This window comes from Sminthopsis crassicaudata, chromosome X (assembly GCF_048593235.1).
Source record: "Sminthopsis crassicaudata isolate SCR6 chromosome X, ASM4859323v1, whole genome shotgun sequence".
In the NCBI taxonomy this organism is placed as follows: Eukaryota; Metazoa; Chordata; class Mammalia; order Dasyuromorphia; family Dasyuridae; genus Sminthopsis; species Sminthopsis crassicaudata.
Genome location: NC_133623.1, coordinates 24659148 through 24681229, shown reverse-complemented (window position 1 = coordinate 24681229; position 22082 = coordinate 24659148). Strand labels below are relative to the sequence as shown.

At 35.1% G+C, this 22082-nt stretch overlaps 1 protein-coding gene across 4 annotated transcripts in view; it reads left to right on the top strand.

Moving 5' to 3' along the window:
* The window catches only part of TENT5D (terminal nucleotidyltransferase 5D), a 75087-nt gene extending 53232 nt beyond the window's left edge, over positions 1-21855 (top strand). For 2 of the 4 annotated variants that reach the window (XM_074277591.1, XM_074277592.1), the window contains 2 exons: positions 4796-4946; positions 20472-21855. In XM_074277591.1, the coding sequence (XP_074133692.1) occupies positions 20492-21664 (1173 nt within the window). In that variant the 5' untranslated portion in view covers positions 4796-4946; positions 20472-20491 and the 3' untranslated portion in view covers positions 21665-21855. The remainder of the gene's footprint in view (positions 1-4795; positions 4947-20471) is intronic. The other 2 variants (XM_074277594.1, XM_074277593.1) reach the window with 1 other exon arrangement.
* Positions 21856-22082: the final 227 nt, after the last annotated feature.

Sequence of the window (22082 nt, the reverse complement as noted above, 5' to 3'; positions counted from 1 at the left end):
AGAGTGAACAGAAAACACCAGTGTGTTCTACTTTACCAATTGCATTGAGTTATTTAGAATTAAATTAATGGGGTTTCTATCAACAGACTCAGTTCTTGGCTATTTCTGTTCTACTTGGCCTCATACTGGTGAGATGACAACTCACATCACCTGGCTGAATTTGCAATTTGCACTTCTCTATGTCTTAATCTTTACTTTCTTCCCAAGTATATTATTTGAGTCATGAAAAACTTCTTTGGCTTCTTTTAAGCTTGTAAATGAGAAGATGTAAACCCAAACAATGCTACTAGAATCCATTTCTATAATCAGTCACAGCTTGACATTCTATTTTTTTCCCTTTTTTTGTGTGTGAAATAAATATCTTAACTTCTTCCTGTGGGCTGCTTAAGTTCCTTAGCTTATTTATAATAGGGTGCTTTAGGGCCATTTCCAGTCATTCCGATCTGTATCTAGTCATTGGACCTCATCTAGCCTTCCTCATTTCAATCCACTTCACTTGCAGGTCACAGCATCACCTCCCTAATATGGTTCGCTTCGAGAGTGAAGGACAAACACTACCACCACCAGTAGGGGTAGGTAGGGAATGTCAGGCCAAAGAAGGCCCGGCAAAATCATTTGCAAAGGCAACAGTGGGTGATGATGCGCTCAAAGCTAGATAAAACAACCTTCCGCTGCTCAAGTTCTCTAAGTTGATCATTCTGTATGGCCCACAAATGATATTATAAATATCCAAATGTCCTTGGCAGAAAAAGGTTCCCCACCCCTGTCCTACAGAATTGAAGATTTAGTGAATGGTAGCATACTGTAATTTAAGGAGAGTAGTTAGAATCTTATCTGGGTTCCAATCCTTTTCCTGTTTGATTTATCCTGCAGATCTTTTGTGAACCTGAACACACTGATTAACTTCTCTAAACCTCAGTTTCCCTAACTGTAAACTGATAAGCTGTTGGAGTAATTGATCTTTAACACCTCCTTCTAGCTTTAAATCAGTTTTGTCATAACCAAAATGAAATACTAAGTTACAGAAATGATGAAAAAATTTTAACTTGTTCTCTTAGAAATAATTACTTGAAATTTCTTTTAAAAAAATAAGGTAGCCCTCCCTACTAAGCAATAACCACTTGTCCTAGAAAGAAAAGTGACTACTTACAAGATTATTTAAATTCTTTATTTCTTAAGGAAAAATAAATGATTGTATAGAAAATGCATCCTGATTTCCAACTGTCATTCATTTTCAGAGATTAAATTTAGAAATGTCATATGACTTATAAGAAAATTAATACCCAGCAAAGTGTTTTGAATTCTGTCCTGGTGATAAGCTGGAGATTTTCAATATTTAATGTACTAAATAGTGTTGCATTGTATCATTGTAACAGTACAGTTCAGTATTAGCAGGGATAGTGCTTTAACTTTTTCCACACAAAATCTCATTTGATATAACAGCCTTGTGAGGTATGTGGTATGGATATTATCTTTATTCTGCAGCTGAGGAAATTGAGACTCAGAAAGATTAAATGGCTTCCCTATTGTCACATAGATACTAAATGTTGGAGGCGAGCTTCACAGAATTTCAGAGTTGGAAGGACCTTCAGAATCCATTTAGTCCAACTTGTATCTGAACAAGAAAACTTTCAGCAATACACCTGATAGTGATTATCTATCTATTGAAGATGTCCAGTGAGAACGAACCCACTACATCCTAAGACAGGAGTGGGGAACCTTTTTTCTGCCAAGTTCTTTTGGATATTTATAACATCCATTCTTGGGTCATACAAAATGATCAACTTGTAGTACTGATGCAGTAGGAAGTCATCATGCCTAACTTTCAGCTCATCATTGCTTGCAGTTGCCTTAGCAAATGATTTCTGGGACCTATATGGTCCAAGGGCTGGGTGTTCACCATCCTTATTATAAGATAAATTAAGTCTACTCTGGAATAGCTCTAATTTGGGAAAAGATTTTACTTATATCAATACTATATCCACCCCTTTTGCAATTCTACTCACTCTTCCAATTCTGCTCTTTGGGACTAAGCAAACAGGTCTGATACCGCTTTGCAGTTACCCTTCAAGTCATTGAAGATAATCATCATGTATTCCCTAAGTCTTCTCTTTTCCAACTAAATATCCCTAGTCCTTTCATCTGTTTTTATATGATCTCCAGGATCTTCCCTATACCACGTTCCTTGTTCTTTCTGTTTTTAATCACACTACATCCCTTGATATTAGATGTATCCAAAAGACTCTTAATTCATGAATTTGTTCATCATTCTTCCTAGCTCTAATTATTTCCCAGGGTTTGTATCTTTAGTATTACCAGCTGTGTAACTTCCTCTGCACTTATTAGACATAGAATCTTAATAGGATTTGGAGCTGGAATATAACTTAGATATTATCTAGGAGAAACTGAGACTCAGAGAGACTGACTTGCCTAAGTATTAAAGAGCAAAAGTGGGATTCAAATGTACGTCTGCTAACGCCACATCTAGCCATCTTTCCTTTGAACAGTGCTGATTTCACTCTGATTCACATAGACACACACTCTAGCTCTCTCTTAGTCTCTGTCTGTTTCTCCCTTCCTTCTTCCTCCTTCCCTTTTTCCCTTCTTTCCTCTTAGCACTAGTAAAATACAAAACAAGTTAACGTGTCAGCAAATCTATAAAACATAAAAAATGCTTTTTGAAATTAAGTTTCTGACTCGTGAACTATATTAGTTGAAAGACATAGAATATCTATTATGGTGATTCAATACTGAAAGTTATATTCATTTGGACCTCCAGGTAAAGGAGATTAACAAAATTCCTTGGGACAATCAATTAAGAAATTGGTGTGTCAATATACAATGATCTGTCATTGGTAATTATTTTCATATTTTTCTTTTAATCTTCCCTACATGAAAGTAGTCACCTGTCCCTAACCTTTTAGTAGATTATAAAATGTTTCTAACTTCATTTCCAGTGAAGGAACTTAATAGAAATGAATCCTGGAAATAAACTAGTCAAAAATGCTATACCAGCATGAATACCACTAGAAATTTATCCTTTTCCTTTTTGGGAAAAATATGAGAGAAGTAGTCTAATATATTTAGGATTATTCTGCTAAATTTTTAGCTCATGAATTGTAGACTTACTAAAATATAAAATGAAGCTCATCTTTTTGTGTTTTACTAAAAACACTAGACTATACAGGATGGCCACAAGTACAAAAAAGCATAATATATACACTAAAAATCACTTACGTATTCATAAGTAAGTGTAGCTTAAAATATCAACATAACCTTTTCTTTCAGGTTTGTCCATTGCAAAGAGTTATTGTGACACCAAATCTAATTTCTTCTTTTCCCCCTTAATCCTTTTCCTAAACATGTGTGCCTTTTTTTTCATGGTCTCTGGGCACATTAAACTATCTCTCATTTTATTTACCTCTAGTTGAACACTTACATGCAAATAAAGGAGGTTCAAAAATAAAATGAATGTATTTAATATCAAGATAATGTATGGATTTCATTCAGTCAATTCTGCTTAATGAGCTATTAAGATTACTGGCTTTCAAAGACAGTTTTTCTTTTAAATTGCCACTAATAATGAAAAAGTATGTGCCCATTATGGGTTCGAGTGATGAAAGGGGATTTCTTTGTTGTTGTTGATTTTTTTTTAAGTCAAAGGGGGCAGAAATGGGAATGATTAAAGATACCATTCATTGGGTTACCAAACCTTCCAAGCCTTTTATTGACACGTTTCCTCATTTTCTTAAGGGAATAATCGTTTCTTGCTTTTTTAAGTGCTGGAGAGCTTATCTCTCCTTGCTCTATCTATAGTCAGTTGGTTGAAAAATATAAGGTGCATTCAAGGCTATTTTATAAGGATTTTTCCCCTCAGCTTGACCACTTTAACTTTTGGGAGGTAATAGTAGATAGCACTAGAGAACACTGAGATTTGAACTTTGCCAACCAACTCAGGAGAAGCCTGGGATGGCGTTTGTTTGTTTGTTTGTTTATTCATTTAATTTTAGAACAAACAACCCCCCCCCCAACCACCAAAAGTATTGGTTTGGGGAATTCTATTGACTAAGCATAAACTTGAATTTACTTTTACATTTTATATGAAGAGGTGTAAGGGGGAGAAATTATTTTAGGAATGGGCTTGGGTGAGTGGTATATTTAGGCATGGGATAGTTTTGTTTTTGTTCTGATGTGAAGTAAGTAAATGCTGTCTTTAACCACCAGAAAAAGTTAACAACTAAAGAGAAACCTGGGGGAAAAAAAAGGAGATCGATTTCTGGGCAAGGGGCACAAGAAGTAGTATTACCCTTGGGCCTACTGTCTACCCCTACCTCTCCCCCTCACCTCTTTACACAATGATTCTCTGCCACAGACCACCTTAAATTGTGTGACGACATGTTACCATGGAGATGGTTTTACGCTACAAGGGGATGAGCCGGGAGGCGGGAGGGGGACCAGAGGGGTGTGTTGGTGAGAATCATTTCAGCACTAGGCTGCAGTTGGACAGCAGCAGCGGCCACAGCTCTGGTGTCTCCCCATCTCAGCTTCATGGTGCGCGTTTTCTCTCTCCCTATTTCTTGAACCCTTTTCCCTCTCTCCCAGCTTCTTACTTTCTTTTCTCTCCTTTATTCCTGCTCTCTTTTCACTCCCTATTTCTCTCTTTTTTTTCTCCTTGACTTTTACTCCTCAGTCTGTCTAAACACCATCAGAAAGGGACTGGAGAATTTTACTCTATTCTTACTCATCTCTCTTCTCTTTCCTCTTTATTCCATCTTGCTGCTGAATGCCATTCCAGGCAGCTGACTAGGAGCCGGGAAGGTGTCGCATCTCCCCTCTCCAGCTCCTGTGCGAAGGCTCTGAGTGAGTAGTAAGGAGAGAAAAAAGGAGGAAGACTTGGTGTGTGGAAAAGCAGCAGCAGGCTCTTCGGTCTTCTTTGGACGGTGTGGGTGAGTGTCTACTTTCTTCCTTCTTAGCTCAGTGTGCCTGTACGTGCGCTGTGGGTGTAGTGTATTGGATGTGTCCAGTAGTTTCCAGGGGTAAGCTTCTTTTGTAGTATTGACAGGGATGATCTGAGTTGTCAGTTTGTTGAAAACGCGTGATCTTTTGAGTTTTTCGGGATTACTTTCTTACGTGGAGATACTGTAGGTTTTTCAAGCCTGAAAAACGTTACGATTTGCTGTTTGTTATAGGAACGTAGAATCTTGGCTCCCGCATAATATTTCATTTTAGTCAGGTAGCCTCAGTTGTGAGACACTTTTCCTGCTATAAGAGTAGGTGGCCTCAGCAGTGCCTTTAACCGGGGGGAGGACAATCTTGTCTTTTCTGCTACTTGAAAAGCCTCTAGGAAGAGGTAAATGTGTCTGGAATAGGACAGCTACTGAAAGGTGGAGCTCATTACCCTCTTTGGCTCGTACTTTCTTCCTCTATCCTAGGGATCTGATGCTACGGAAAATTAGCAGAGAGGCGGTATCTTATAGGAGGCAAAATTGTTACATTTGCTTGCAGTGAGGGACATTAAGGAGGAAAAAAATGTTAACATTTCTATACTGACTTTAGGGGTTAGGAGGGTGTGAGTTACAGCCAGGGGAGGGCAGCCTCTTCTCAGTTTCTTTGTGCCCCATAAGCCTTTGAATTGAATATCCTATACTTGCCATTTGGGGCAGGTTTATCCTCTTAACTATCTTTTAGATTTTTCAAAAGTTATAATGCTTATTTGAAGTCATAATTGTGACATATCGTTCACCTAGATCACTATCTAAAGACCTCATTGAGACATTGCTCCAAGTCTTGAAATTTCACAAATAAATATTACTTCTCCTTCCATATTGTTCAAGTTGAAGGGTTACAAAAGTGGATAAATTCTAAGTCTGCAAGATTTCCTGGTTGCTTACACTTAGAAAGATGGTTAAGATATACATTTGGAAATACCTACTGGTGTATATATATATATATATATATATATATATATATATCTACTGGTATAAAGGGAAAGGAATGATGGAGCAGGTTTAAATATTGGAGTAGAAAGTGTATTGTGCTTGAAGTTCTGACTAGAGGCTTCTTTTTACATATCCATGTTTACTTTCATCATCTTTTGGTCTAAGATAAAGAAAGGCTTGCTCCATAAGAGCAACATGTAATTTTTAGTTTAAAGAGTCTGCTGTTAATTTCATTTTTAATGATCAAAATTGGGTTAAATTATTTTTCAAGGAAATAAAAAATAAAAAAGATTTTTCATTTCAGTCCCCCAATTCTCTAGGGGTAAATTTTTGAGGGATTTCCATATCTTGACAATGATGAACACATTTATTATTCTGTCATTAGGACAAAAGTCAAATGATCTATTTGGGTATTGTTTATGAACCTTATTGTAATTGAAAGAACTTTGGCAATTGACCTAAAATGCAACTGTTTAAGCTTCAATAATGATGTGACTCAATCCTCAGAACAAATTTGAAAATGACTAATGTTTGAAAGTGAATAGATATTGCGAACTTCCTTCTGAGTCTTTAGATTGTATGTAACCTTATTTTAACAACACCATTGAATATGGCATAAATGAGAGTATATTGTGTAGTGTAAGTGCTGTTCTAGGACTTAAGTACAGTGGCCAGTTAATGTAAAAAATTGCATCAAGAGGATATTAAAAGCTTCATTTAAGTATGCAAATAACAGCTTAGCATGAATGCTATGACTACCCCATTCTTTTCCTTTTTTTCTGTTGTGTGAGACTCTTCAAATAATACATAGCTACATTTTAATTATAAATTAAGCAGTGCAGATTATTTCAACTTTTTTTTTATTTAAAAGTACTTTAGGTCAAGGAGGATTATAAGCCAGAACATTGTGATTAAGCACAATGTGGTTTTTAATGAAAAATTTTAAAAGACTTTGCAAATATACTTAGAACATTCCTTTGAAAAGTTCATTCTTTTCCTTAAAAATGGCAACTAGCCTAGTCAAACAGTAGTTTGTCAGATTTTGACTTGATATATGCCTTTGTGATTAAATCCTTCAAATATAGAAAATCCTTATAAAATCCATACAAAGAACAACTTGATACTATATTATGACAAATGTCTTCTATTCAGGATAATTTTTCTAACAATTTATAAAATAGGAATAAGTGTATATCCATAGGAACTGGTAGGTATATTGTGAATCTGTAAGAAATGTTTCATCACAAGATAATTGCATAATTATGTACACATATATTGGATTTAACATATTTTAACATGTTTAACATATATCGGATTACTAGTGGAAGGGGGTGGTGGGAAAGGGGGGGATTTGGAGCACAGGATTTTACAAGGGTCGATGTTGAAAAAATTATCCATGCATATGTTTTAAAAACAAAAAGCTTAAAATAAAAGAAATGCTTCATCAGAAGTCCATAGAGCTCAGTGTCAGCACTCATTTTTTTTAATAAAGAATTATCTCCATAGATTAATTCAAGAAAAATCTATTTTTGCTTTGCTGTGACCAAAATTCATTCTATCCATCAAAGTACAGCTCTTTGATTCTAAGTAAGAATTTTTAAAAATTGGTCCTGTGTGATTTTAGTTTCCATTTAATACTATACATATATTAAAAGTTCAAGTATAGCATTTGGACATTATCACAGCCTAATCACAAGGAAAACACCTGTATCTGGTTAAAGCTTGTGCAGCATCTTAACATCAAAAGACTCCTAATTTAAGAGTAAGTAAACTAACATGAAATCTATTTGTATTTATCTATGACTCTTTTAAATGTGTGTCCTTAATGTACTTAAAGGACTCTTCATGCAACAAGAGGCATATTTTCTTATATAATGATCATTCAATCCATCAGTTTAATGCCCGACAGATCATATGATAGACATGTAGGAAAATATATATATAAAAAACCTAATTATTGTAGACTCAAGGTAACAGTGATCTATAAGAGATTACTGCCTTGGAGAATTACCTTGAGGTACTTTATTATTCCTTAGGACATGGTAAGTTAAAGGAGAAAAGAATATTTATTTCAACACCCTTTATTTTAATAATCAGAAACACTGAGAAGAATATCTATTTTTGATTTGCCTCCTCTGAAGTAGGGTAAATGAAGCTCTGTAGCTCTCTTGTTAGGCAAAACAAACAAAAAACAACCACTTCCATTCTTGCACTCACTGCTTCTACCATTTTTAATATCCATCTCTGTGACACGAATTAGCTAAAAAATATACAAGAATGCAAAGAAAGTCTGCAATATTACAGCTCAAATTGTATATACTGTCATAGTAGACTGTTAAAAGATTTTGTCTTATTATTCTTAGCTGATAGTGTGGGGAAACACTATATCTTTTCTGCCTGATGCCACTAGGTGGTTTTTAAAAGGATATGCTTTTTCTATATAGCCCAGCCACGGATGTGACATGACAACCTTTTTCCTTAGAGAGAAAAAACGCAAAATGGTATATATTCTTCTGATTACAGAGCTTTACAAAATGGTGGCCTGATTTGGAATTTAGGTGATAGTGAAGGGAAGATGGTTAAACTTCTACTCTGTCTCAGTTTATCATTGAACCTGCAGGGATTGACTTATTGATGGCCTGATATCCCAGTATATGCTTTAGTGACTCTGATTTGAGTTAGTCAAAGACAAGGAGGCTTAATTTCCCTGAATTTATGCATCTCTATACTCGTTATTTGTGAGAGAGTAAAAACCAGTATAGCCGACCTCTGGACGATATCTCACACTCTTGGTTCAGTGTTGGGGCTTTGTCTCTTGGTGAACATACCACATTCATGTCAGCAAAGGTAAAAACACCTTTACTCTTACTGATCTCAACATGGATGAGTTAAGATATTCTGTATACATGTGTATGTGACTATATGTATAGGCAGCCATATACTCATGTGTATATTTAGATGTAGTTCTATGTATGTATGTAGTATTCTTGCCTGACAAATTTCAACAGAATTAGCCATACGTAGAAAATGAATTACTTTTTATTTAGTACTTTAAATCTAGGCATGTAGAGTCTTGTCCTGAGGCAAATTGGGACAATGCTTGGTCTAATCAGGTGGCTTAGTTGAGACTTTTCTTGTTAAGAGACAGGGTTGCCATGACACTTATCCCCTCCAACGGAGAAGGATGGTCCATATATACATATACAATGTGGACATATATGTATATTTAAAGTACATATGTAAATATGCATATTGTATGTATGTATATAACATCTTGAAAGTGCCTGTTGAACCAGGGATTCACTTTTATGTATGATCACTTATGTCTACAAATCGTGGTAGAACAGAAATGAAGATAGTCTCTAAAATTATACTTTTATGCATTGAGAAAATGTGATTTGATTTATGACAAATACAAATTTTATAGATTTTTAAAGGAAAATGCCTATTTTGTAAGATGGATGCATCTGTAATGATCATAGTTATAGATATAATAGATATTATCCATGGTTTGAAATATCCTTATTAATTCTAAATTAGCATCAGCAATTGAGGTGACTATTGTGAAAGATCTATTTAAGATGGCATTCCAGATAAATAAAAGGAGAAAACAACATTTTCTTATGTTGCCATTTTGAAATAGTACCTTGATATTTTAAATTTCTTACTCATCCAGAATCACTAGAGACACAAATATAATTAAGTTTTTGTTTCTGCAACCCTATTCCCAAAAAATCTAAACTAAATCCTTAATCAATTTCTAATAGCTATCTATGGAGAGAAAATCATATAACAGTAGTGAGGCTCGTGATACTTTAATACATCTGTGTTCTAATCATTGCAATTCCTGACCAATCCATGCCCTTACTTATCCTGTGTGAATTTTGTTCATGTCTTTTGGTAAATTCTTTGTAGAGGATTCATTCCATTGTACTGGAGGTCTATTCTGGTTCCTTTACTATTTTCTGGATGCCAGTGCAGCAGGTGGATTTTTTTCTGTTATCTCTTTCTCTGATTACATGACCTGCCTGCTTGCTTTTCTGATCATACAAATATGTAGTGTTGCTTTTGATATCATTTCTCATGCACACACCATCACTGGAAATGTTCTACAGTCTACCATAGGCCATCAATTACCTTCCCATTTGGATTCCATTGGAGTTGCCTAAAAGTTTTATTTTTTTGGATATTGTGGTGTTCCAATACTCCACAGGTTTATAGAGAATATTGGTCCTAAAATGGGTAGCAACAAACAGTTTAAGATAATTTGAAAATACTGTTAAGCTTCCTAATTGTGATCTATCCAGACTGGTTTCTGCTTTTAAAACTTCTGAGCCAAGTTGATTGTCCATTGAGATTTCCTATCCAGGATACTGTTCTGGTAACTGAACAGGCTGTCTGTCTAGCTACATGCCATAATCTGAGCAATCTGAGTCTTCATCCACTTTTTTCATTTATTTTTATTTTTTTCAATGATAACTAAGACAGTCTTTGTTAAGTGATTATGTATCTCGTTGCAGAGATCTTAAAGTGTGCTGGAGCTGGAAGAAATAAGCACACTGTCACCTATAAATCAACCTATGAAACCTTGTCATTACTGTTAATTAAAAAAAATCCTTCTCTTAGAAATGTTATATGACAATCCTTTATGACACTGATAGACACCTTTGCTTATTGTTTTTTGCCTTACTTCATGTTGATAAACAGCAAATGATTCAATAAAGTTCTCCCTATGGTAACATATATCATTTATTGTTCTATGATCTTAATGTGTTCAATGCACCTTATTTGGGCAGTCTTTAAATATTTCTTACAATCAACCAATAAGCACAGAAGGATCTAATATCCTCTCAATATATCATTCAGTTATGAGAGAGAAGATGGTGTCTGCTAAAAAAAATCTGTAAAAGCATTTCTTTCCTTTATATTAGCTTCATCCTCTATATAAGATGTTGTTATATAAACGGTATTAAATCCCCATTCTGTTATTTATTATTTGTGATCTGTTGTGGAGGTAGAATTTTTTTATTTAGAATTTTTTTCACAGTATATATGCATGAGTAATTTTTTTATAATATTATCCCTTGTAATCATTTTTCCAAATTATCCCCTCCCTCCCTCTACTCCCTCCCCTTGATGACAGGCAATCCCATACATTTTACATGTGTTACAATACAACCTAGATACAATATATGTGTGTAAATACCACTTTCTTGTAGCACGTTAAGTATTAGATTCCGAAGGTATAAGTAACCTGGGTAGATAGACAATAGCGCTAACAGTTTACATTCACTTCCCAGTGTTCCTTCTCTGGGTGTAGTTATTTCTGTCCATCATTGATCAACTGGAAGTGAGTTGGATCTTCTTTATGTTGAAGATATGTGGAGGTAGAATTAACAAGATTTGGAAATGATCAGAATGGGGGGAGTGAGAAAAAAGTGAAGGTTGACTTCAAGTTGAAATGTGTTCTAGGATTTTGTGAGGTATTAGTGTTCAATGGCAGTAAACATTTTATTCCACACCCACTATATAAAAACAACAACAACACTATGCTGGTGACTGGGAATAAAAAGATTTTAAAAAATAACAATTTTTTGCCCTTAAAGACTGGCTATGTGAGTGGAGAGAAAAGGAGCCAGATTTTGCCCAAGTACAGTTAAGGATTATCTAGCAGCTCAGTAATAAATGAGAGAGTGAAAGGAAAGCAAGAGTCAGGGACTGATTCCAGAGTTTTTAACTTGGCACACTGAAAAGGAGGTGATTCTCCAGACAAAAGGTGGGAAGTTGATGTCAGAATTTACAGGGGAAGATAAGCAGTTTTGTTTTGGACATACTGAGAAGTCAACAAAACATTTAGTAGTAAATAGCAAACAAGTCAGGTGATGAGTGTGGGAATGAAGTCCTGGAAATAGATAGATGTAGAAGTCATTTGTATAGAGACAATCCTTGAACTCATGAAAGCAAATGAAGTTACCAAGGGTAAACCTTTAGAGAGGAAAGTTTTACTAAAAATGAAAAAGTTGTGAACTAGTAAATTCCAAATACCTTCATGTGATCTAGCCAATTCCTCAAACTATTATATTGTATTTTTCTTCCCCTTCGCTGTCAAACTCCTAAAATCATCTGTATTAGTTTTTAAGCTACATTTCAAAATGTCAGTAGATTCAAAATTTTCACCCATTCCATTCACTCTTAATCCTACCCATAATACTCCTTTTTATAATTTCTCAACTAAGTCAATGGACCAAGTATGTACCTATAGCTATATAAATTCATCCTTCTGCCATGGGAACAAAATGGCTCATGAAGTCAAAAAAAGGAATAGAAAAGAATTGGGAATAGGGGAAAGCAATGCTCATTAATCTTCCTTAAGGCCTGCTACCTAATTTTTTTATGTTGGTCCTAGAATCATAGATGTTGTAAGCCCTATTTCAGTCCTGTGGCTTGCTGGGTACCAAAGTGAAGAAAGGGAGATTCTGAGTGATAACTTTATAACATTTTATTCTTTTTTTGCAATTTTCTTTACATCATAAGAAGTAATTTTATAATTTTATAAGATCACTTTTGAGAAATGGCAGGGATGTAGCTTTTTTTGTGAAACTATTGGCCAGGAAGACTGACCAGAATACTCAGTTGCCTTCATAAATTTTTTCAGAGCCTTGATCACCACTGTTTCCATACTAAATTATTGCTAGGATTTCTGCCTGATCTGGGGATAGCTATTATGTGAATGAGATTACTCTTAAGATATGATTCTTCAAAAAGAATTCTCTTGTTGCTTTTATGCCCCCTATAGTTTCCCATGGTTGGCTCTTGTTTCTAATCAGTGACAAGATTATGGTTCCTATTTTTTGTTGTCATCATATTAATGGTATTATTTGGCAGAAGGCCTTCCATTGTAAATCTAAGTGTTTTCACATTCTCCCTGAAAGCACAGTGCACAGATAAATAAAGACAGAGAAAAATAATAGCCCAATGGCCATGGGTGACTAGAAAATTCTCCTATATAGATAGATATTAAGATTGAGGGTTGAGAAAGAATATTGTAATCACACCATAATTGTGTTTTCTGCCATAATTATCCCACTCCTAAGGTAGAAGTGACACCCAGTCCTTAGATTGCCAGAAACAAAGCAAATCACTTCCTAGCTGAGTGACCCTGGGCAAGTCACTTAACCCCAATGGCCTCAGCCCCCCCTCCCCCCCCCAAAAAAGGCAAAACAGCAAGTCTTACAGGTCAATCTCTGTATATCCTCACATGAAAACAGCAAATTGACTTGATTTGCCAGACTTTCACTTAAGTTGTAGCAACTGTTGATCTAAAGCCTGACCTTTTTCACATCATCACTGTTTACTTCAGCCATGTGAATCATGGCCAGTGTTAAAGAAGGAAAGGAAAGGGTGACTGACAGAGGTAAATGATTGACAGACAGCAGGATCAGCAATATATATATATATATATATATATATATATATATATATATATATATATATATATATATATATATATATATATATATGTATATATATATATATGTGTGTGTGTGTGTGTGTGTGTGTGTGTGTGTGGTCATATTGAGGGAAAATTTGTTAGGTAATTTCATTTATTATGCTTTGTTTAAACTGTTAACTTTCTGGGGATAAATTGTTCATGTTATAGGGTCATAGAGCCATTGTAATAAGAGCTCTTGCTGGGATTAGGACTTATAGCCTCTGAAAATATTTTTGCATTTCCACAAACATCCATATCCACAACTAGCTCAGGAAACACACACCAATGGGCTATGAACACTAACTAAAAGCCAAGTATTGTTAATAGAAAAGAAAACATGTAACAAACTAGTATTCTTTTCTTACCCATTTACCAGAAGTTGGTCTTTGTGTTCTGGGTAGCAAATTTAGATTAGATTATTCAATAAAGCTGATGAGTGTATCTGCTTATCTTTATACATGATGTACCTCATCAGCAGGATATAAGTTCTTTGTGGGTAAGATGTTATATTTTGGGATTTGTAGCTCAAGTCAGCCAATAAACATTTCCAGGACACGTAGCAACTGTACAATCGAGACGAGGCTACTGAAAAGAAACTGAACTGAACTATTCTACCATAGATCATTGCAAAAGTAACTATCTATATATGAGATAACTAAGAATTGACTATAATTAGGATTACTTTCAATATTGTATTTTTTAAGATTTAAAAACAGTCTTAAAAGTAAAATTAGATCTAGTCAGATTTTTCCTCCTACTTGGGGGACTAAAACTTTTCTCTCAGAATTTCAATGTATCTCAAAAATCGCAAAGAGCATCTAATCTACCCTTTATGTAAATAAGAATCTAATCTATAAAATACCTAATCAATGGTCATCCAGTCTTTTTCTTCATGACCTCAGATTTTTCAGGATTTTTCCCATATGTTGTCAAAATTTGTAACTTTCATCTATGGGTCTGACACCTTGGGGACCAAGTAGAACAAGTTTAATAAAGTTCCACATATGACAGCCTTTCAAGTACTTGAAGAAAGAGATGGCTTCCCTATATCTCTTACTTTTTCAGAGTATATAAGCCTCAGTTCTCATTTGGCATTAATATGAGGCTTTTTAGCACTCTGCTTGCTTTCTTATACAGTCTCCAATTTCCTCATGTGGTGCCCAGAACTAAGTACAATACAAATATTCTAGATGTGATCTGACTAGAGAATAGTGGGACATTCTGAACTCATGACCCCATGCTTCTTAATGCAGCCTAAGGTCACTTTAACCATTTTGCTTGCTATATCATATGGCCAGCTCATACTGAGCTTGCAGTCACATCAAAAGGCAAATTATAAGTCAGATAAGTAAATCTTAAATCTGCCATGAGTTCTGATTGTTTGTGTGATTGACATAAAAGAACATACTCCTGTGGATGAGAGTTCAAGCACAAAGACTATATTCGTATTAAAGAGTGTGTACACACACAGACACAGTCAATAAATATTTATCAAGAGCCTACTATACAAACAGCCATTGTGCTTAGGATTGGACACTTATGATACTTTTGCTTGTCACATTCTTGAATTTTTGGAGGAGCCTCCCTATGAATTCCCCACTCCCGCCCCAGACTCATGTGTTCTGTACAAGACTCAAGGCCATGTGAACAGAGGGCAGCGGCTCCGCATATCTGAATGATAGCAGACAGAAGCTAAGCCATCCTCCCTTTTTGCCTCTCCCCAAAAACAATGAAAATGTCCAAGACTCTCAAGGTGAAGATTTAGAAGCAGAGGGCCCAGAGATAACACCTTGTTTCTTCAGCAAGTAAAACACCAGAGAGTCAAAAGTGGAGACTGAATAATGAGAAATGCTCCACAAGTAGGCTTCCCTAAGTATAAAAATCAAGAAATGAGGCTCTTAGAGACTCTTCTGTTTTGTACTGATACTAGGCAACAGAAGTTCAGAATAGAAATACCCCTTGGGAAAATTAAAAAAACAAAACAAAAATATGCAAGTAGGGGCCAAAGATAGCCACATCTCCTCCTAATGAAAGAACAGCTGGCTATGGAGGATGTATCTTTGAAGTGTTTCTGATTAGGACACAAAAATGTGCGCTGTTGTTATTCCCATCCCAAGGGGGAAACACTACTGAGGTGCAGATTTTTGATGTATGAATGAGTATTCAACTCAAGTTGATGAGTGTCGAGTAAAGTGCCTGGTGATTGCAGTGCACCATCGTTGTTGTAAAGCCAGGGATATATATTATTTTCAGTTCTATGTAGCCATTTTTGTCCTCCCTCCTCTCCCACAAAAGAAGAATGTAGAACAATTATGCACTCCCTCTTTGAACTCGTGTAAATTGAAATACATAAACATAACATTTCAGCATTCTCTAATAATTTCATGTTTATTCCCTTTATCTACTTGATTGTGAGCTACTTGAGGGAAGAGACAATTATATCTTTTACTTTTTATTCTGCCACAAAAACCAATATAATGCTTAGCACGAATAGCTTGGTGCCTAGCACAGTACATTTAATGATTGCTTAATTTTGTTGGACAGAAGGACGGATGTGGATTGAGGATCAAAGAATAGATTAGCTAAGTACAATAAGGCCATACTTTTTTTAAGATTTTGAAATTCAATTCAAATAATTTAGATGTGATGTAGTAGTGTTTAAAAAGTGACTAATTACATTTACTTGTGTTAATTTCAATCAAGGCATATAAAAGGCAGTTTGTATTTCAAGTAGGGTACTAATGTTTAATTAATACCAGTACATATCACCTAACTACAGTATGTGTTTTTCTCAGTCCATTAAATTAAGTCTTTTATTTATGTGAGCACTACATAAGTCTAAAAACCACATATTTAAAACTTAAATTTTCCACCCATACATTAAAGCTTTTTTAGTTGTACAATTCGTTCTAAAGTGAACAATCTGGAGAAACAAATCAGAATTATAAATGTTTACTGGGCCTGAGATTTCAGGGTTGCCAACTTTGTTCATGTTCTAACATAGAGTGGGGGGGTGATAGAGGGTACAAAAATCTTTCTAAACCCCTTTTCTCCTGGCAGATAGAAGCTTGTATTTTTTTTAAAAATTAGAGCCCAATTTTACAGATAAAGAAACTGAGACACAGGGTAAATGATTTGTCACAAGTACTACGGCTAGTTAGTAAAAGTGTTTAAAACTCAAAACTCAAATCTTATTCCCATCTTCAAGCTATGGCAGGTTGCTGCTCTCTAAACTAAGTAGGTGATAAAATATGATACCATTATGAATTTGAGCTGCTTGAAGTTTTCTTTTATTTAACACCTCATCCAAACTGAAACCTGTGAGCTTATACTTCACAATACGTGAGGGGGTGAATCTAAGAAGGCAGTGCGATGGTAGGAGTTGTCCCATTTGGGAATTGTCTGAGTCAGAAAATCTCAACCTCTGCAGTAATTTCTTGGAAATATTTTCAGAGTTGATAGCTGAAATGTAGTTTGTTCTCTTTAAATTTCATTCCTGATAATTACGATGGGCTTAGTGAATAGAGCCTCATGATAACTATGTGGAGGAGTCTAAAGAACTAAAAACTAAACTTGCACTGATTTCTATTTTTCTCCAATAAAAAGGATTTGGGATCATGGCAGAATTGTAATGTCTCTTTCATGCTACCTTTCAAGGCAAAAAAATAAATGGCCCTATAAAAGATTTTTAAAATTAAAATTAAATCAGTTTATTCTCCATAATGAAATATGGGTGTCATTAAAATTACATGAACCTTTTTATCATATTGTTGAGTAGTTTTCTTAAGGGTGACAAGAAGCAGGCGTAAAGTACTCTCCAGAAAGCTACTCATACTTTTGTCTTTTAACATCTTTGGAAATGTGGTATGTCAGAATAGCTGCACTTTGAGATATCCAAGAGACAGCGGGAGGTACATGGCTGAGGAGACTTGAGCATGTTTATAAGCAGCAGGGAAGGACCCTGCAGATGTGGACATTGAAGATGAAAAGAGTGAAAATGATGGTGGGGCAGTTTTCTGAAGCAATCAGGATTCCAGATCTAGAGAAGAAATCAGGCCCTTCTCTACATCGGCTTTCCTCCTGGCCAAAAACTCTTTCAGAACAATAAATGAATTTTCATCATATGTTTTTCCATGTCTAGCTCCCAATCTAATAACAGTATGAATCATTTTATTGAAAAACTAGTTTCTGCTATAAGATCATTGCTTATAACAAGAGAGAAGCTAGACCTTGTAATTATCAAATTGAAATAGTACTTACTACGATATAGTTGAATGTATGTTCTGAGCAAGAAAGTTTAAAATCATCATTTTAGAAAATCTGGACATTCTGCTTTTCAATTCCCTTAATGCTGTCATTTTTATTCTATTATTTCTGGAAGTTAATTTACCTTTTGAGTTTATAAAATTGTTTTTTTTTACTGATTTTTAATCGAAAGTTTCCAAGAAATATAACAAAATTGATCCATGAGTTGGGATGGAAGGTTTGTTGGTTTGTTTGTTTGTTTTTTAAAGTGAGCGGCATTTATAACCTTTGAGAAGATTAATGGAATTTAGCTACAAACTGCTAAAGCATTTTCATCCTTTTTTCTGCTCACATGGCTTAGAAAATATCTATGTTTCAGTCTTCAGGGTGACAGTTTATTGAACAAAATCCATGTGCATATTAAGACAAAATTATAGTTTAAGAAATGTATGGATTTTGCTTGTATTGCAAATCCAAGAACCGTGGCTAACCAAAATGGGCAAATTATCTCTACAATTTTTATTTTACACTTTCTGCCAATTACCTAGGAAATAACATTTAAAAAAAACTATCTTTTTGGAGTCTTTTGCTATTTAGTCAATTAATATGTTTTTTGTTTACATATCTGAACCTTTTATTTGAGAAATTCATTGATCTTCACAAAGGACACAAAGCCTTTGCCTTCAAGGAATTTACATTTTAATGAGGGAGACAACATAAATAAGTATGTGTATATATACATACATACATACATATACATATACATATACATATACATATACATATATATATATGTATATATATGTATATGAGGGAAGAGAGACAGAGAGAATGGAAGGTTTCTCATTCTCAAATTATCTTGAGACACTTTAGAGACTATATTGTACTGCCATTAATAAATTCCATATCTGTAAAATACTTAGGATCTTAAAAGATGTCCTAGTTTCAAATACTATATTTGTTCAGGGATAGGATCGTAGATTTAGAATTCAAAGGGATCTTATAGATTAGTTACAAATGAGAAAGTGAAGCCCCAAAAGAGAGAGTGAGTCATTTGCCCAAGTCATCCAGGTAATAAATAGCAGAACCGGGATTCAAATTTCTGTTTTCTGACTTCAAATTCAACAAGGACAACAGTCTTGAACATGGCCAGATTTTTCTATCATTCTAAATAGCCCAAATAACCATTTTCATGTGCTTCATTTAAACTCCTTACCCTTTGGATATATAGTCAGAAGAGTGAACCAGGCCCCAGGTTAAAAGTGCCTCAGCCCCAGGTTATGCCTTTAAGATAGAAGGAAGCTTTTGGTAGCCTGTGGCAAATTGGTGGTTTGAATTTTCAGACTCCATGCTTAACTGTACATTTTATTTACTTTTGTAGACTTATTTGGCACAGGCTGCTTAATAGAGTCTTTGAAGATTCATGTAATCACTGTAATTGTACCTAATTACCTAATTGTATAATTATATTTAATTGCATCCATGGTGTTCATACACATAACACAAATTTAATTGCATACTCCCCCCTCCCCTCCCCTGTGAAATTCCATGAGATCATCTTGCACATCTGCACTGAGCATTTTGAATGCTTAGGTAGCTGGTGTTTGTGTTGCCTTTTTTTGATAACTGTAAGGGTCTAAAAATTTTTTGTCTTTCATTTTTAATTTTCCATAAAATGGAGGTCATTTTTCTAGCTATCTTACAGATGTTGGAAAGATAAATAAGATTAGCTTTTGTGAAAGTCATTTGAATTCTTTGCAGTAAGGCTATTCTCTAAATTCTACATATTAGTAATTCATTTTAAGTTATTCAAACTACCTACTAATAATAAGAGTAAAAAATCCTTGGCATTGACAGATTTGGTCAACTCTTTGTACACTGTTTTTACAATACACCTTTGTCCTTCATCTATCATCCTATGAAAGGAGGACATCATCAAATAGGTAGAAATCATTTGTTCAGACAACAGATACATATTGGATACCTATTATGTTTAGTACAACAATGGTAGGAGTATCACACTTCCAAAAAGTTCTGAGTTTTCAGAATCTGCCAAATGGCAGGTTCGAACAGGCTAGAAAGGTTTGAATACAGACTCTCTGAGACTGTTGTACCAGAGACCAGCCTAAATTCCAATAAGCTCATTTCCAGGGCTGCCCTCAAGTGATGAATTTTTAGTCAGAGCAACTCTTGAAGATCAAGTCACAGAAAGGTTGTGAGCTGTTTTGGTAGGGAGTACTTACAAACTGATGGATCCTTGAAATACTTATGTATAAATAAATACTTATGCTTTTTGTGTTACTGAGATTCAACTTTTTTTTTTACCTAGAACTTTTTATCCTATGAAATCAAGCATTAGTAGAGTCACCATATTGAATTTCTATCTGAATAAGTAATGTTTGTAAAATACTTGAGGGCCACAAATGCATACTTTTATTACTATATCACAAATTAGATGAACACCATCATCCAAATAAACTAAATTATCAATCCAGTTGAAGAGAGAGTGCAAGGAAGACCACCAGCAATAAATTATAAATCTATTGGAAGTCAAATATTGTCTTGAAAATTTAGCTGTTTCTATATATCAATGGATTTTAATGGTTTTCATAAGTTCATTGTGACTACTATTCAAGTTTAAAATCACACTTTTAAGATTTAAGATCCCTATTACTGCCCCAAAGTAACACTTATTTTCTGTAATGGGAGTTACTTTTTTTTTCCTTCAAGTTTTTAATATAATGCTACAACTTACTTAAATCTAACCTGTTTTTAATTTTTTTTTTAATCTCTAGTTACCCCTAAAGACACAACAATGGCTGAAAGCTTAGAGAGCAGATTCAGCTATCTCAGCTGGGATCAAGTTAAACTACTACATGACGTGTTAAACGAAGCAATACCAATTCATGGAAGAGGAAATTTCCCAACACTGGATGTGAAGACCAAGGATTTCATCCTTGTGGTACAAAATGAGCTCCAGAAAAAAGCAATTGTCATCAAAGATATCCGTCTGAATGGCTCAACAGCTAGCCACATCCTCGCAAGGCAGTGTGGAACCACTTACAAAGATATCGACATCATTTTTCGTATTGCGTATCTAGATGAGCATGAATTTCACGTTGTCAAGGAAGTTGTTCTGAATTGTCTGCAAGATTTCCTACCAAAAGGCGTCAGTAAAGAAAAGCTCACAGTCCAGATCATGAAAGATGCTTATGTTGAGAAGATGGTGAAAGTTTCCACTGAACATGATCGCTGGAGTCTCATTTCTCTGTCAAACAACACTGGGAAGAATATGGAATTCAAGTTTGTTTATTCACTCAGACGTCAATTTGAATTCAGCGTCGACTCCTTTCAGATAATCCTAAGCAACCTTCTGGATGTCTACAGAGATGCCGATTATGTATTGACCGAAGAATCCTCCCCTGTGATTGTGGCCGAAAGCATGTATGGAGACTTCGAAGAAGCACTGGATCATCTGCTCCGCAAGCTTATTTCCACCAGAAATCCTGAAGAAATTAGAGGTGGAGGCCTTCTCAAGTACAGCAACCTACTCGTCCGTGATTTCAAGCCAGCATGTGAGACCGAAATCAAAACTCTGGAACGTTACATGTGTTCCAGATTCTTCATTGATTTTCCTGATGTGGCAGATCAACAAAAGAAGATTGAGTCCTACCTGCATAACCATTTCGTAGGCGAAGATAACAGCAAATATGACTACCTGATGACCTTGCGTGGTGTTGTCAACGAAAGCACCGTCTGCCTCATGGGACACGAAAGAAGACAGACCCTGAATATGATCACCATCATGGCTCTAAAAGTGCTTGGAGAACAAAACATCATTCCCAACACAGCCAACGTGACCTGCTATTACCAGCCTGCTCCCTATGTCACCGATACAAATTTCAACAATTACTACATGGCTCATGGACATCCATTCATCTACCAGTCATACCCCCTGCATATTCAAATGCAGGGTGGTCTGGGTTAAGTGAAATTAGAGCAGAGAACCAGCTGAAATAAAGACTTCCTGAAAGCAAGTTTTCAAATCCCATTGATTTTAGGATTTTTTTTTCAGCTTACCAGTTATTTCCTATCAGTCCCAATTTATATCATCTATCATCCATAAAGACAGCCAAGAATAAAAAAACCAAATTACAAAACAAACAAAAAAAAAAAACTGTGACTTTAACCATTTACAATGACTTTTGAATGTTCCTAAGAAATGAATCAGAAGTGTTTTCATCTTTGATGGAAAAGAAGAGACTAGTTTCCAAATACAGATGCGTAGTGATGCCAGGTGCCATGAAGTTTCCTAATTAAACACTACCAGAACCATGTGTATGACTTCAACCTTTCAGTTACCACGTCAAGAAAATGTTCCAAGTGTTTGACAAATAGAACTACCT